A 15432-nucleotide genomic window follows, 5' to 3' on the forward strand; every position below is an offset into this window, starting at 1 on the left:
GGCTGCCAAATTGTCAGGTTTCATCTTATGCTACCCTGAGGTACATGGCTAAGTCTTTATTTTAGGGAAGTGACAATAAATTTGCTCCTTTATAGGTACTGAATGCAGAGATGGCAGGTGGTGATTTCTGTTCTAACTTTTGGTGAGTTTCCAGACAGATCTCTTCCTTCTTCAAGCTGAGCAGCATTACTGAAAGCTGATATTTCAGCGCATTCTCATGTTTTAAAGTCCATAAAATGCCTCTCAGAAAACCTCCAAGTCTCGCCCTTGGAGACTTTACAGCAGTAGATCAAAATGCTTCCCCATGAGAAAAGAAACCTGTTACCTTCCTGGTGCTGGTGTCAAGCCACAGCCTTCAGTGGAGGGAGCAGCAGAGGCTGTGACTGGAGCAGCACAAACAGCATCTTGGAGGGGAGGGAAATAGCTGGGCACATCATTTCCTTTTTATTATATTCTTCTGAGATAGTAGTGAGCTTATCTGGCAGGGATTCAGGGGTATTTAAGGAGGTTTTATAGACATGCACTGGCTTCTAAGGGGTGAGAAAGGAAAAAAGATTAAAAAAAAAAGGTTGTGACACTGATTCTTCTTCCCTTTGGACACACTGAGAGTTTTATGGGCAGGAGCAGGTCACCCCTGCTTTAATGGGATATTTGACAGATTTGAGGGGTTTCACAAGTTCAGTTTCAACTGCTTTTCCCAGAAAAATGCTGAAGAGTTAATAGAAAAGGCAGGAATGTTGTCTTGTCTCGTTTTGCTGGCTCTTGTGATTCACAGACTCTCTCAGGATGTCCAGGCTGTGTCCAGGCCAGCCCTGAAGCACACCCCACAGATTGGTGGGGACTGCCTCACCTGCAGGGTCACCAGGCTCGATTGGTGACCAAGCCCAGCTCTCCCTTGCAGTCACCAGCCCCAGAGTCCCAGCAGGGAGAGTCCAGAGGGCTGGGAGGCTGCCCTGTCACCAGGGCGCTGCTCCCCTGCTGCCACAAAGGAGGGCTCCCCCTCCTCATCTGCTGAGCAAAAAGTTCATCCAGCTCAGCACAGGTGTTGTTTTTCCCTTCAGGCAGGACACCTCTGGGTGTGGTGAGCATGGCTGGCGTGGGTTGAAGACATGGGAGTTCAGTCCTTGTGATGCCGCCCTGGTCCCTGAAACAGAAAAATGCTTCAAACAAGGCAGCTCCTGTGTCAGTGAGCAGCCCAGGGGTTCCTGCTCTCCCATTCTGTCCAGGAGGGGGATCATCCTTCCTTGCAGACCTTCCTTGTCCCTCTGAGGTTTCTGAGATCTGCTGGTGACTTTAGCCAGCCCAGAGCTGCCCACACAACATTCCTGGCAGTGTAGGACTGGGATGCTTTGGGCTGTGCTCCTGATGGGGCTGTCTTTAAATAGCAGAGAGCTAAATGAAAAAAATAACACAGTATTTGGCAATTTTCCTAGCAGGCACCCGGCCAGGCTGCTGTGCAGGCTGCTCTGAGTGCCTCCATCATTCTCCATATGGATTAGTGTTCTATGTTCTGACCTGCTGAGGATTAGCCTTACACCAGAGAGATGTCTCTGGGCCAACTCAACAGTTTCTTGCCAGATTTAAAGATGACACCAAGTTAAAGTAAACGTTTGCAAAGATCCTTGCTATGCTATAAAAAACTCTCTCCTCCTTCCCAGGCTGATGTGACATGCAAAGAAATTGAGTCTGCAGAAGATTCAGTGGTGCTGCAGCATCATGATGCTCCAGTGGTGGGTTTCTCATGACTGTTTGGGTGTTATTTGCCTTAAAATGTCATGGGGAGAGCAAAAGATGGGACGACCAGAGCACAGGGAAAGCTCTGTGTGCTTTCCCTGTGCTCACTGGTAAATACAGAGGGCTATTCAGGAAACAACTTTGCACAGGTACTTCCTCAGAATGGCTCAGTGCTGGCTCCTGGGAGCTTTGTGGCTGAGCCCTCCTGAGTTATTAATAGGAGCATCACGTGGGAAGGTGCCAGCACCAAACACCAAACCCCCAGGCTCAGTTCTGGGCATGGCCCTGCTGGGGCCCCTCAAATCTGACAGCCCCAAGGAGCAGAGGCTTTCCAGGGGAGCTCTGGAGCCTCCCTGGTTCCATGAGACCCAGGGGAATTGCTTTCGCAGAAAGCTTGGCCTTATCCCCCAGCTGTTAAAATTCAGTTTATGTCCTGAAATATGAGGATCTCTGTCTTCCAAAAGGCATTTACTGGTTTGTCACATTTACGGTCGTATATCTTGCTCCAGATGTTTGCAGAGATTACTTTGTTCTCTGGAGGAGAAAGTTAGTCTGGGCACAACAGCTCGTATGGCAACAGGCTGTTAGATGATTCCTCTGGATTGAGCAACTCACCTCCATAAATCATTATTTTTATCAAGAAGACCTGGAGAGCAGCTCTTCCCCTTGGCTCCCAGTGTGTGCTGTGGTCCCAGGAGATGAGTGGCAGGGCTCAGAGGTGGTGGAAGAGTCCTTCTGCCTGGTGTGAGGGGGCCCAGGAGGGGGCCAAGGGGGGGGACGTTCCAAGCAGAGGGGACACAGGCACTGCAGTGTGTTCATGGTGGGGGCTGCTGCAAAGATGCTCTCTTGGGGTGCCTGTGCTGGTCTGGAAGGCAGAGAGTGCTGGGTGTGACTTCCCCCCTCGCCTGTGCACATGTCAGATAGGACCTGTGGGCAGGGGAGGATGTGGGGCTTCTCTGGGTGACATCTGCAGTGTCCTCAGCTGGGCAGTGGTCTATAGGGGAAGGACAGGCTGGGTGATGGGCCTTGCAAAGAGTGGGAATGCTGGGGAACAGAGTGGGTGTGAGGTTTGGACCTGTAGGCACAGGTTTGCAAAGCAAGAGCCTCTGCCTTGGAGTGGCAGGAGAAAACACCTCTGTTGTTTGCAGGGGGGAAAAGAAAACAAAGAAGTAGTTTCAGTGTTAAACTCTAGAAAGGAAAAACCAGCACATTTATCTTTAAATAAAGAGCAGCTGATTGCAAATATCTCACCTTGCTCTGGAATGAAGAGAGTGAATTACCCTGAAATTAGAAACAGGTCTCTGTGTGTGAGAAGGGAAGGAACTTCCCTCCACTTCAGAGGGAAGGAACTCATCTGCTTACCAGCCACCCTTCTCTGTTCTCCTTCCTTTTAGAGCTGGTGGTTCCTCTCCTGGTGGTTAAGGGGAAATCTCTGCATCCCCAGGAATTAGGGTGAGGTGAGCTCAGCTCATTCTCACACCCAGCAGCAGCAGCACCATGACCTGCTGTGGCTGTTGGGTTCTCTTTTTGTTACTGGAGAACAGCATAAAGTAAACAGGGCTCACTTGTGCAGGCCCAGACAACAGAGAGCAGGTTCCTGCCCCAGAGAGCCTGTCCATGAACCATGAGGCTGGCCTGGCCATGTCAGCAGTCTCACTGTACCGTGACCGTGGGGAGAGCTGTGGCTGCAGCTCACAGCCTGTGCTGCCCTCTCTGGGGTGGCACTGCCATCCTGCAGCCTCCTCCAGCATGCTCTGTTTGTCCTCTGGGCCCCTCTGCCTGCTCCTGGCTCGTGGGAGAGGCTCCCTCTCCATGTCCCTGCTCAGCAGTTCTGGAGCTGGGAGGTGCTGCTGAGGGGCAGATGGGAAACAGCACAGTGGAGCAAGGTTTGGACTCCACTATCAAACCTCATGTGTGCTCCCTCCCCTGGGGACAGAGCAGGGTGGGGATGAGCCCACGTGTTGGGGTCTGTCCAGATCCTGGGGGTGAGCCTGGGGCTGTGGGGTGCTGCTCCTGACACAGCTGTGCCTGATCCTGGAACACTCTTGGGGGGCTCAGGCAGCCAGATCTGCTTCCAGCTCTCCATTCCCCAGAAAGTAGGGCACCCGTTTGTGAGTACCTAAGAAGGTTGAGTGGAGCGAGTGTGGCCTCAGCTCTCAGTGCCCCTGGCACAAAAATAACTGCAAGTAACCCAGTTTCAGCTGAAGTTCTTTGTTACTCATCCTCCTCCTCAATGAGCTGCTGAAAGGGAGGATGGTGTTTGCGCTCCCCTTAGGGTCCTTAGGTTGTCATCCTTTAGGTGTCATCCAGGCTTGCCTCAGTATCCCTCCCATGGGAAATGAGCCAGCGAGAAGGTGAGAAGAGCTGTTCTGAGGAGAGTGTTAAAATGATTTAACAGGTGTGAGATGTGGTGAGTAATGCAGGTGATGGCTGAGGCACAGGGGTGCGTGATGATCCACTTCGAAGAGGGCAGTTCTGAGAAAGTCAAACATGGGGTGTTTGTGCAGCCCCTGAGTGCTGTGGGAGGAGTGGGCTGGGTGCTGAGCCCTGCCAGGGGGGGTCTGTGGGGGTGACAGTGGCAGCTGGTCCTGCCAAAACTGTGGCCAGGCACGAGTGGGGGGACCCAGGAGCCCCAGTGAAAGCCTCAGGCAGTGGTAGTGAGGGCAGCAATGGGGGGGGGGTGTGGGGGTTGTAAAATCTGTGCACCAAAATTGGTGCATCTCATGTCAAAACTGGCACATTAATAGGTTGGATTCAGCCTCACCTTATTCATAGACTTCTGATGACTCCAGAGGGCTGTTCCTACAGGAATGCCGAAAGTAACCCCTTGCAGGACAATAAATAAAGGCCATTGGCTGGTTTCCCCTGTGGGCTGCTTGTGGGTCTATAAGCTGCACCTCTCTGTGGTGTGCTGAGTCCAGTTTGGTTTGGAGCAGCCTGAAGAACATCAGATAAATCCTGATCCAGTAAATGTGTTCAAACTTGACAAGAAAAGTGATGATTCTTGGCTTGTCTGGCAAATGGGGCAGTGAAAAAAAGCTGTGGCCTGGAGCTGCACGAGCTGCTCTCTGAGCGAGTGCAGGCTGAGTCTGAGGTATGGCTGACTCTCACCATAAGGAACTTCTGAATTTCCTGCACCTCCCCAAAACCCACAGCTGCACAAGGTCCTCTGTATAGGGAGTTGCTGGTCCCAGTTCCCTCCAGGCTGACTGCAGATACATCCCAGGGGACAGGGTGGCATCAGACTCACCTGTGGAGCAGCAGCTCCCCAACCCCAATATCTGTAGATACAACAGACCCAACTGGTACCAATGGGTTGCACAAAAAATAATTCAGCCCCAAAAAAATCTGTAGAGCATCGTGGTTCTGAGGGGACTGATAGGTGAGTATTGTGGCAGAAGGATCAAACTGTGGGGTTTGTTCTGGGAGAAAACCCCCAAAAGCCCTGCAATGGCTGATGGATGGGTGACGTTGGATGACATTGGACGGATGGATGACACGGATAGATGGATGACATTTAAAAAACAAGAACCAAACTCTCCAGGCTGCCCTTGGTGATCCCAAAAGAGCCCAGCCTGTCTCTCTGCTGGCACCCAGCACCCATGCTGTGTCTCTCTGGTGTTTTAGGTAAACAGAAGTACCTCTGTGCCAGCCGCAACGACTGCACCATCGACAAGTTCCGGCGGAAAAACTGCCCCTCGTGCCGCCTGCGCAAGTGCTACGAGGCCGGGATGACGCTCGGAGGTACGGCCAGGGTCCCCCCTGGGGCCCTCTGTGTCACCTGGGGGATGAACAGTCAGTAAGGGGCTGGAAAATGAGGCTGATGGATACACCCTCAGCAAATGTTTTCAGGGTTCTACTAGCAAAATGGGGAATTTCAATAGCTTTTATTTGTGTTTCAGGAAAAGTTATTTTTCCCTCATTTCAAACCTTGTGAAGCTAAAAGAATTAAACAGCAGGATGAGTTGGTTCTGGCTCCTGGAGCCTCAGAGCAGAGCACTCCCCTCTTTTGATGGGATTATTCCAAGGCAGAAAGGAGCAATTTCTTGGTGAAATTACAAGCTCAGTGTTTTCTTTTGCAGGATGGAAGCTGCTCCTGTGTCCCTGATCCTTGTTACAATTTTTCTCTGTTCCCAAACCTGTAGCCCTACTAAAACTAACAGGGTGCTGATATCCAAAATCTGAGGTATTCTGCTCATAGTCTATAAGCTAGTGTTGATCACTGGGTGTCTCCTTGTGGAGTACATTTGGTGAAATTCTTCCCTGTGTGGTGAGGCCCTGGCACAGGGTGCCCAGGGAAGCTGTGGCTGCCCCATCCCTGGAAGTTCCCAAGGCCTTGTAAACTTGGACAGGGCTTGGAGCAAGCTGGGATAGTGGAAGGGGTCACTGCCCATGGCAGGGGGTGGAACTGGATGATCTTTAAGGTCCCTTCCAAACCTAAATCACACTGTGATTCTGTGAGGAGGAAAAAATCCTGGAAAAGGGCGCTGAAAGACCTGCCCTGGCTGGGAAGCCCTGGATTGAGGGAGCTTCTGGGGCTGCAGAGAGGAGCCCTGGCAGTGCCAGGCACAGCACAGGGGGACAGAGGGAGCCCAGACTGCTTGGGTGTGTCAGCATTTTTGGGTTAAATCCTGACCCCATTGCTGGGATGGGCTGAGCCTCCAGACCTGCTGGGCTGCAACAACACTGTCTTGAAGGACTTGTTCCTGAAGTGGCTCTGATTTGTGACTCACCAAGGAGCAGAGGGTTTCGTTTGATTTCTCCCCAAAGATCCCAAAAGGCAGTGCAGTCCTCCCTCCCTTTCCTTAGCTTATTTTAAGTGCTTTTTTCTGGTGAAGTTTCCATAAGTAGGAGAAGACATACATCAGTGTAACCCTCTTCTGCAGGACACACTGACAAAATTAATGCTAATATGGATACCCCGCTCCCTTCTTTTTTTCTTCAGCTCTTTGGGTCACCCTGACCTGTTCTGCCTGGTCTATTTTACATTTGGTTTGGATGTCGGTGTAAAGGCAATTGTTACAAACAGGCAAGCTTGTGGTTGCCCACAGTAACCTCTCCCACAGCGGAGGCAGGGCGTTTGAAATCACTCCCAAGCTCCAACCAGTTGCTTTTAACTGGTGGTTAATTACAGTCACTGATGGGGTACATCCCTGGTGCTCTGGTGGGGGAGGAGGAGGAGGAGAAGGAGGAGAAGGGGGAGGTGGCACACTGAATGCCTCCTGCAGGCTCTGCTCTGGAACAGGATGGCAATGTGTTGAAGCACTTCATTATTGATTGAGATCACAGTGACCTGCAAGCTGGTATCCACTAAGTAGGATCTTCTCTCTATAGAGAGGGAAAAGATACTGTAGAGAGGGAAAAGGGAAAAAAAAAAGAGCAAAAAGCCAGTGATAATGCTGTTTTAGTGTATTGGGTCCTAGTGGTGTGCTGGCCTGTGCCCACCATCCCACTGCACCTGTGCCTGCTGCTGGGGAAGATGCTGCAGGGATCCTGCCAGCCCTGAGCTCAGGAAATGTCCTGGAATGGGCACAGCTGCAGGGACTCTGCCAGCCCTGAGCTCAGGAAATGTCCTGGAATGGGCACAGCTGCAGGGATTCTGCCAGCCCTGAGCTCAGGAAATGTCCTGGAATGGGCACAGCTGCAGGGACTCTGCCAGCCCTGAGCTCAGGAAATGTCCTGGAATGGGCACAGCTGCAGGGACTCTGCCAGCCCTGAGCCCAGGAAATGTCCTGGAATGGGCACAGCTGCAGGGATCCTGCCAGCCCTGAGCTCAGGAAATGTCCTGGAATGGGCACAGCTGCAGGGATCCTGCCAGCCCTGAGCTCAGGAAATGTCCTGGAATGGGCACAGCTGCAGGGATTCTGCCAGCCCTGAGCCCCCCAGGAAATGTCCTGGAATGGGCACAGCTGCAGGGATTCTGCCAGCCCTGAGCCCCCCAGGAAATGTCCTGGAATGGGCACAGCTGCAGGGATCCTGCCAGCCCTGAGCTCAGGAAATGTCCTGGAATGGGCACAGCTGCAGGGACTCTGCCAGCCCTGAGCCCAGGAAATGTCCTGGAATGGGCACAGCTGCAGGGATCCTGCCAGCCCTGAGCCCAGGAAATGTCCTGGAATGGGCACAGCTGCAGGGATCCTGCCAGCCCTGAGCTCAGGAAATGTCCTGGAATGGGCACAGCTGCAGGGATTCTGCCAGCCATGAGCCCAGGAAATGTCCTGGAATGGGCACAGCTGCAGGGATTCTGCCAGCCCTGAGCCCAGGAAATGTCCTGGAATGGGCACAGCTGCAGGGATTCTGCCAGCCATGAGCCCAGGAAATGTCCTGGAATGGGCACAGCTGCAGGGATTCTGCCAGCCCTGAGCCCAGGAAATGTCCTGGAATGGGCACAGCTGCAGGGATTCTGCCAGCCCTGAGCCCAGGGAGCATGAGAGGTGCCAGGGGCTATTCCTGTGGGCACTTCAAGCTCCTGTGCCCGCAGCCAGAGCTGGCAGCCACCCGTGCTGCAACCATGTGGGTCCTGGCTGGAGCAAAAACACAAAACATGTGTAATTCCTTTCATTTTGTTTAGAGTAGGGTTAGAAATCTTCTGTAGTAACAGCCAAAAGCTTGTGAAAGTCCAGGCTTGAGGCATAGGTGCGTTAATTCAGTCCTAATTCAGGTGCAGCTGCTGGGGGCAGAGCAGAGGTGGTGTCTCACCACACAGTGGGTATTGATTCCAGCCAGGGGGAATTTCACACAATTTTTGCAGAGCCATTGCATTAGTTACAATCAGTGTTACAATCAGGCTGTACCTGATTTTTCATCTGGTCAGCTCTTGATTTACAGCAATTGGATCTTTATTACAACTTGGTTTGCTTGATTAAAACCCCTAATTTTATTGATTTTCTGGCCCTGCAGCGGGTATTTATCACCCGTGACTCAATAACCCTTTTGCCTCGTACACAGCCACCAAAGTGACATTCCTTACCTCCTTGCTCCAAGATGTGTTGTCAAATCTTCAGTGTCCTCATGGCTTCTGCAGCTTGCCAACACCTATCAGCCCTTGTCTGCTGACCTCAGCCCATCTGTTCTTAATGTTCATCCCCATTTTCCCATCCATACATTGCCATATGGGCTGGTTGAGTGAAAATGGTTAAGTCTGGTTTTGGGGTGAATGAGCCACCCTTGTAAGAAACAAACCTGTCTGATGTTGTTTCAACACATTAATTGCCTTGAGATGTATCACTAGGGAATTTGCAATAATTCAGGAGCACTATCTGCTATTACATCCTTCAAGTTCTTTTCAGTCATGTAGACCTGATTGACTCAGATCTCTTAAATGTGTCTGCCACAACCAGTAATTTTATTATTATCAACTGAAATTGTTGTGCCAGACAAGATTGATAGCTTGACAGGTTCTGCTTTTGGCAAGCCTGGTGTGAAGTTCATAAAAACAGCAAAGGGCAGCAAGTTCTCAAACAAGTCCTGTTCTGCTCCTTGCTGTCCCGCTCGCAGCTGAGCTCGACGTGTGCTGCAGGATCTCTCCATTGTAGCCAGTGCAAGAGCAGCTTCTTCCAGGTCTCCATATCTTCCCTAAGTCCTGGCATCATGAAAATTGGTGCTGGAGCCCAGAGTGCTCCTTCCTCAGAGCTTTAGAAAGGCCTGTAAGGGAGATGCTTAAAATGTGCATCACTTTGGCCATCACTCTGAGTGTGCTCCTGGGGCTTCTTGCACTGCTGAATATTTTATTGTGATGTATAATTGTGTCCTTTAAGCTTTTTTTCAAATCCATCCAATAGTTCCCCAGAGACCCCCAGGCCAGCTTGCAGGGCTTGGGGCAGTGCTGTGCTGCAGCTGTACCTTGAGGCTCTCTGGGCCCCTTGTCCCGGCTGACAGCCAAGCAGGAACATCCCAGTATTAATCACATATCCTAAGGTTTCTCCTACCTTGGTTTGAAGAAGTGCAATGTAGACTTCTACCCAGCTTAGCTCATCCTAGAGTAAAAGCATTACAGATGTCTATAATTCCAATTTTTAAATTTTTGTTTATATTACCTGCTGAGTAGGAGCCACCACCACAAAGGGGTTTGGCACAGGTGACTGAGTAGAAGCCAGTCTTTACCTCTGAAGGTTTTCTCCACCTGGTAATGTCAGTATTTCAGTGCTCCTGGAATGCTCAAACCCAAGGCCTGTCTGACAGCACAGCTAACACCCATTGTCACAGAGGAGTCTGGTTTGTGGCTGCAGTTTCAGAGCCAATGCAGTAGGTATTTGCTGTCTTCTCACTTCAGTCAGGATCTTTTCATACTAGATAATTAAATATTAAAGGAAAAAACCCAAGCATTTAAACCAAATGTGTGTTTTGTACATGTGGGCTTCGCTCACACACATGACCTGGGGCAGTGGTTATTTCTAAACCCAAACTCTGTCACAGGCTGCCCAAGTGGTGTCAGCATCCCTGGGGGGATTTAACAGATTTGTGGCTGTGTCACTTGGGGATGTGGGTTAGTGGTGGCCTTGGCAGAGCTGTGACTTTGGAGGCAAGGGAGAGGAGGCTGTATCAAACGAGTGGCTGATGACCAGAGGCCATCACACTGTGCTGCAGCACTGTTTTCCTCTTGCTCTCCTTTAATTGTATTAATACTTTCTCCTCCCTTTTTACAGAGAGGCCTGTCTTCATTGCCCATACAGCAGATCATACAGAGTACAAAAAAAAAAAAATCAACATTTGGAGTTAATTTACAGAGCTGCACTTTGACTAGACATTTTTATGTTTTACTGCTTATTTTTCTAATTACAGCTGAAAGGAAATTCGAGATAAGTATCATATAATGAAGGAGCCAAAACCCCAAGGACAACTGGTTTGATGTTGTATTACCTGCTGAAGCCATGGGCTTTTGTTCTCTAATTAGCTGGGGTTTGGATTTGGTGAGGGGTGGCAGGAGCAGGCCACCTGTGCTGAGCAATGTCATGCTAGTATCAATGAGGGGAACATGGACTCTCCAAAACCTCTGGTATCACACCTCTGGAGTGCTGCAGCTGTGGTTAAGAGCCAGGTGTGTGGGGAAAACACCTTTTCATGTTGGGCACAGGCACAGGCACAGTCACCTGCTGCTTTGGTCCCCCTGCCAGCTGCCTGCTCTGCTGATGGGGCTCGTGAGGCTGCACAGCAGAGTGAGACCACCTGGCTTGGGTCCACTCCTGCTGGGTGGAGACTCCAGGAAAACAGCCCTGGAACCCCCTGCTGGCTTCTGAGATGTGTTTTGTGTAACATGTGTGCAGTGTGTTTGGGAGAACCTGGCTGTGGGGCAGCAGGCATTGCAGGGAGGAGGCTTTTATCTCAGATGCATCCTGCTTCTGCCCTGCTCTGGGATGGCACAATCCCACTTGGGCATGCAAATGCAATGTTTTTTCTCCCTGGAACATGACTGTATGCTGAGTTTATCATCTCGTGTTGCTCCTCTTTTTGATTGCATATGAGCAGTAGTTTGAGTTGAGTCAAAATCTCTTCTCTGTCTTCCCTGGATCTTCCTCTCTGTTTCTAAGTGGGAGTTAGAGACAAATCGTTGCAGGGGATGTAAATGATGTTGGTTCTTTTCCATGTCAGATTAACAACAAAATGGATTTTGTCACACTGTGTGTTGTCCTCTTAGGTGAGAGCTGCAATGCCAGGGCACTCCTTGGGCAGTGACCACTGAGGGAGGAGCTGCTGCTGGTCATCACTTTTCCTTTCCTCGTAACTACAACGATGGAGCCAAGAAGCCCTGACATGTTTTTAACATGTTTTTAAGTATCACACTAAACTGTATCTTTCCCACAGCCCGCAAGCTGAAGAAACTGGGTAACCTGAAGGCCCAGGATGACATGGATGGAGCCAGCTCGTCCAGCCCAACAGAGGAGCAAGCTCCCAAGCTGGTGATGACACGAATTGATGGCTACGAGTGCCAGCCCATCTTCCTCAATGTCCTGGAGGCCATCGAGCCTGGGGTGGTGTGTGCTGGCCATGACAACAGCCAGCCTGACTCCTTCTCCAACCTGCTGACCAGCCTGAATGAGCTTGGGGAGAGGCAGCTGGTCTACGTGGTCAAATGGGCAAAGGCTCTGCCAGGTGAGAAGGAAAGCAAACAAATCCCCTGCAGCTCCAAAGCCCATCTGCACTGCTGGGGGCAGGTGCAGAGGGGGTGGTCTGCAGCCCCTGTCCCATCACACAGCTCCTGGGGGACCATCTCCATGGGCAGTGTGTGTGTCCCCTGCCTGTAGCAGCGTGGGACTTGTCTCTAGAGGGGCTGATGATGGGAGAAGGAACTGAGGGGTGATGGAATGTGTTGTAATTATATTCTGAGTTCACACAGCCCCTGGTCAGTGATACCATGTGGGCACTGGGAACTTCCCCCCATGGCAGGGCTGCAGCTGGTCTGGGCTCTGGATCCTGCTCTTCTCCCCCTCTTTCCATGGAGGTTTTGCTCCACTTCCAAGCTGTGTCTGCCAGCCCTGCAGAAGTGCCCTCTAGACAAGGATCAGCCCTGTCCCAGAACACCCCTGAAGTGATGAAAAGGGTAAATAGCAACAACATGGCAGAAGGGCATTGCAGAATCCCAAAAGGCTTTTCCTGGCAGTCACTCAGGTTGCCCATGTGATGGCCTGGTGTGATATATTTGTGATGCCTTCGGAGAAATTATAGGGGTCAGGAATTTTCCAGATTCTGGTCAGCAGGTGTAGTAAATGGAGCATCCTGGTGAATGATGTGTTCATTGAGCTGGATTTGCAAGGCGTCTCTGCAAGGTTGGTGACATGCTGCCTGTTCCACCTTGTAATCCTGGAACTGGGTGAGTGGCATTGCAGAGGGCTGAGCTCAGTCTGGGCACAGCATCACCCAGCTCACCTCCCAGCATCCTGGAAACTGGGGCGTGGGGCCAGGTCCTGCTGCTTTCTCCTTTCTGGCCCCATTCCTCAGGGGACACCAGAGAAAGGAGGAACCCCACTCCTTGTATGTGTGGGGTGATACAGCGAGAGGAGGAGGAGACTGAGGCACAGTAAGTTTGCCACTCTCTGCCAAACCCTGCTGATGAGCTGTGGTCAGGTGTCTGACATTCCCAGGAGTTTAGCAGCCCCCTAGACTGGTGCTCCCAATGAGATATTGGTCTGCATACCCTTAAATGTAGAGTAGCCCATTCTGTTTCTGCTGTTCTTGAGTCACTTGGCTTGTAAAACCAGGGACAAATCTTGCTTCCTCTTTGGCTTGTCTACACCAGACATCAGGATCCACAGAGACACCACCAAAGCCACCTGGCATCCAGGGCTGAGGCTCTACCACTGCAGTAGTGCTGATGGAAAGGGAGAATGCTGTGGGAAATGTTTTCTATCATAACCAGCCCTTTATCAGAGGGTTTTACTCTTCTGAACTGCACCTGATGCCCGACCCCTCAGTGTGTAGCAGTGTCAGCTGCTGCCCTGCTGCCCCTGGGGCCAGCACTGACTGTGCCAGGGTGGCATCTGGGCAAGGTTCATTCTCCAGCTTGTTTGCCTTGAAGAGCTCTCCAAAGCACAGAGATCCTTGCCTCAATGGGTTGTAATTATACTCTGGAGCTGTTAAATTGCTTTAGTATTTGATTGAAATAATGTATGATTGCCTTGAAACTCAATTATATTTGCCTATTTACGAGTATGTTGAAAAAAACAGCATTGGAGGTGGTGTAAGCATGCCTGGGGTTTAACTCTGGGCTGCCATCTGGGAATGGTAATTTGAATTTAGTTGCTATTTTCGTTTCTCTTGCAGTGTAGCTGAGGTTTCCATGCTCATTCCCACAGTCAAGAGATCCATGCAGTGTGTATGGGGCAGAAACCAGAGCACCTGTAACAATGGTGGGAGGCCAAGGGGCTGTCTGCTGCCTCTGAGCATCACATTAAAGTCCAGTTACCTAAATTGGTGCAGTCCTAATGGAACTTTCTCCCCTCTTTGTCTCTGAAGTTCCCTTTCTTCCCTTCCAGGGGCAGGTTTGTGCTTGTCTATCCTTTATTCCCAGTCAAGGTGGGAGCTCCATGTCATGACTCATGTCCTGAGACATGAGCTGGCTGAGCTTGGGCTGTGGACTGACCACCTTGTCCTAAGAGGAGTGCTGCAGGAGAGCTGGAGTCTGCCTGGAAACTGCCTTGGAAACTGCAGGAAGCCAATAGTAATTTGTAACATCCCTCCCTCATTGTTTATTAGGATTTCGCAACCTGCATGTGGATGACCAGATGTCAATAATCCAATACTCTTGGATGGGCCTGATGGTGTTTGCTATGGGGTGGAGATCCTTCACCAACGTCAATTCCAGGATGCTTTACTTCGCTCCAGACCTGGTCTTCAATGAGTAAGTGTGAAAGAACAACAGCCTAGCTCTGGGCTTTGGGTCAGCCCAGGTGACAAGCTACACTTAGAGCAGTTACGCTGTGCTGCCCAGCACAGCCCACCCTGGCTGTGCCCATCCTGCTCCCCACTGCCACCACCCATGGTGACCTCCAAGAGCAATGAGGGCATTATGATGCCCACCAGGGCAGCAGCAGAAGCTGGGTGAGGGAGTGCTCCATTTCTGCCTTTGTGCTATGGGGTTTGAATTCCAGCTCTGGTGGGTAGCTGGGGTGAGCAGAGATAGAGATAAAATGTACTGTAAGGTCCTGGTGGGCTCTCCTTATGTGCCATCAGTTTAGAGCTGGGGAGGGTTTGCTGGCAGACAGATTGAAGAGCTTGAACCCAATAACCAAACACAGCAGCAGCAAATTCCCACCTGCCTGGGAGCTCCAACTCATCCTCATATCCCTCACAGACAGAAATGTTTGGGAAATCATTGCAGTCGCTCTTCAGACAAACGCTGCAAGTCCCTTGTAGCCATCTGTGTCCAGTGAGGATCGCACACAGGCATTCTGGAAAATGCTCCACTCCTGCATGTGGCAGAACTCAGGCCCTTGGCAGCAGGCTGTGCCAGGCAGGGGCATTTTCTGGGTCAGGGAGTGTCCTCCCTGTCACACACGTGCATGTTGGGCTTGGTGCCATCTGTGCCCGTCTCACCCTGCCAGGTACCGCATGCACAAATCCAGGATGTACAGCCAGTGCATCAGGATGCGGCACCTCTCCCAGGAATTTGGATGGCTTCAGATCACACCCCAGGAGTTCCTCTGTATGAAGGCTCTCCTCTTCTTCAGTATTAGTAAGTATCCACACCCTTCCCTCCACAGAGCTCCAGCGCCTTGAGGCATCTGGTGCTTTTCCTGTGCCTGGACTTTCACTTCCCAGGAGGAGGCTGGGGATGTGTCCTGCTTCAGCCTTCCTCCTGCTCTCCTATTGTTGTCACTCTCTGGACTCCTCTCACTGTTTCCTTCCCCTCCCACCCAGTTCCAGTGGATGGCCTGAAGAACCAGAAGCTCTTTGATGAGCTCCGCATGAATTACATCAAGGAGCTTGACCGTATCATTGCCTGCAAGAGGAAGAACCCCACCTCCTGCTCCCGGAGGTTTTACCAGCTCACCAAGGTCCTGGATTCCGTGCATCCGGTAAGAGAGGACAGGAAAATGTCCATCTGTACACATAATGTCCATCTAAAAGCATAAGAAACAATATAAAAAAGAAACTTCTCACAGAGAAAATGATCATTCCCTGGAGCAACCTCCCCATCATGGGAGGAGTTCAGATGCAATTGAAGAAAGCACTGAATAGTCTCATCCAGTTTCCCTTTCCCAGGGA

General features: G+C 51.0%; 1 protein-coding gene across 1 annotated transcript in view; it reads left to right on the forward strand.

Annotated features, from left to right (window-relative positions):
- The window catches only part of AR (androgen receptor), a 41257-nt gene that overhangs the window by 19547 nt on the left and 6278 nt on the right, over positions 1-15432 (forward strand). Inside the window, exons 3-7 of the mRNA XM_066559343.1 lie at positions 5362-5478; positions 11533-11820; positions 13921-14065; positions 14769-14899; positions 15085-15242. Coding sequence (XP_066415440.1) covers positions 5362-5478; positions 11533-11820; positions 13921-14065; positions 14769-14899; positions 15085-15242 — 839 coding nt within the window. The remainder of the gene's footprint in view (positions 1-5361; positions 5479-11532; positions 11821-13920; positions 14066-14768; positions 14900-15084; positions 15243-15432) is intronic.

This window comes from Molothrus aeneus, chromosome 14 (genome assembly GCF_037042795.1).
Source record: "Molothrus aeneus isolate 106 chromosome 14, BPBGC_Maene_1.0, whole genome shotgun sequence".
In the NCBI taxonomy this organism is placed as follows: domain Eukaryota; kingdom Metazoa; phylum Chordata; class Aves; order Passeriformes; family Icteridae; genus Molothrus; species Molothrus aeneus.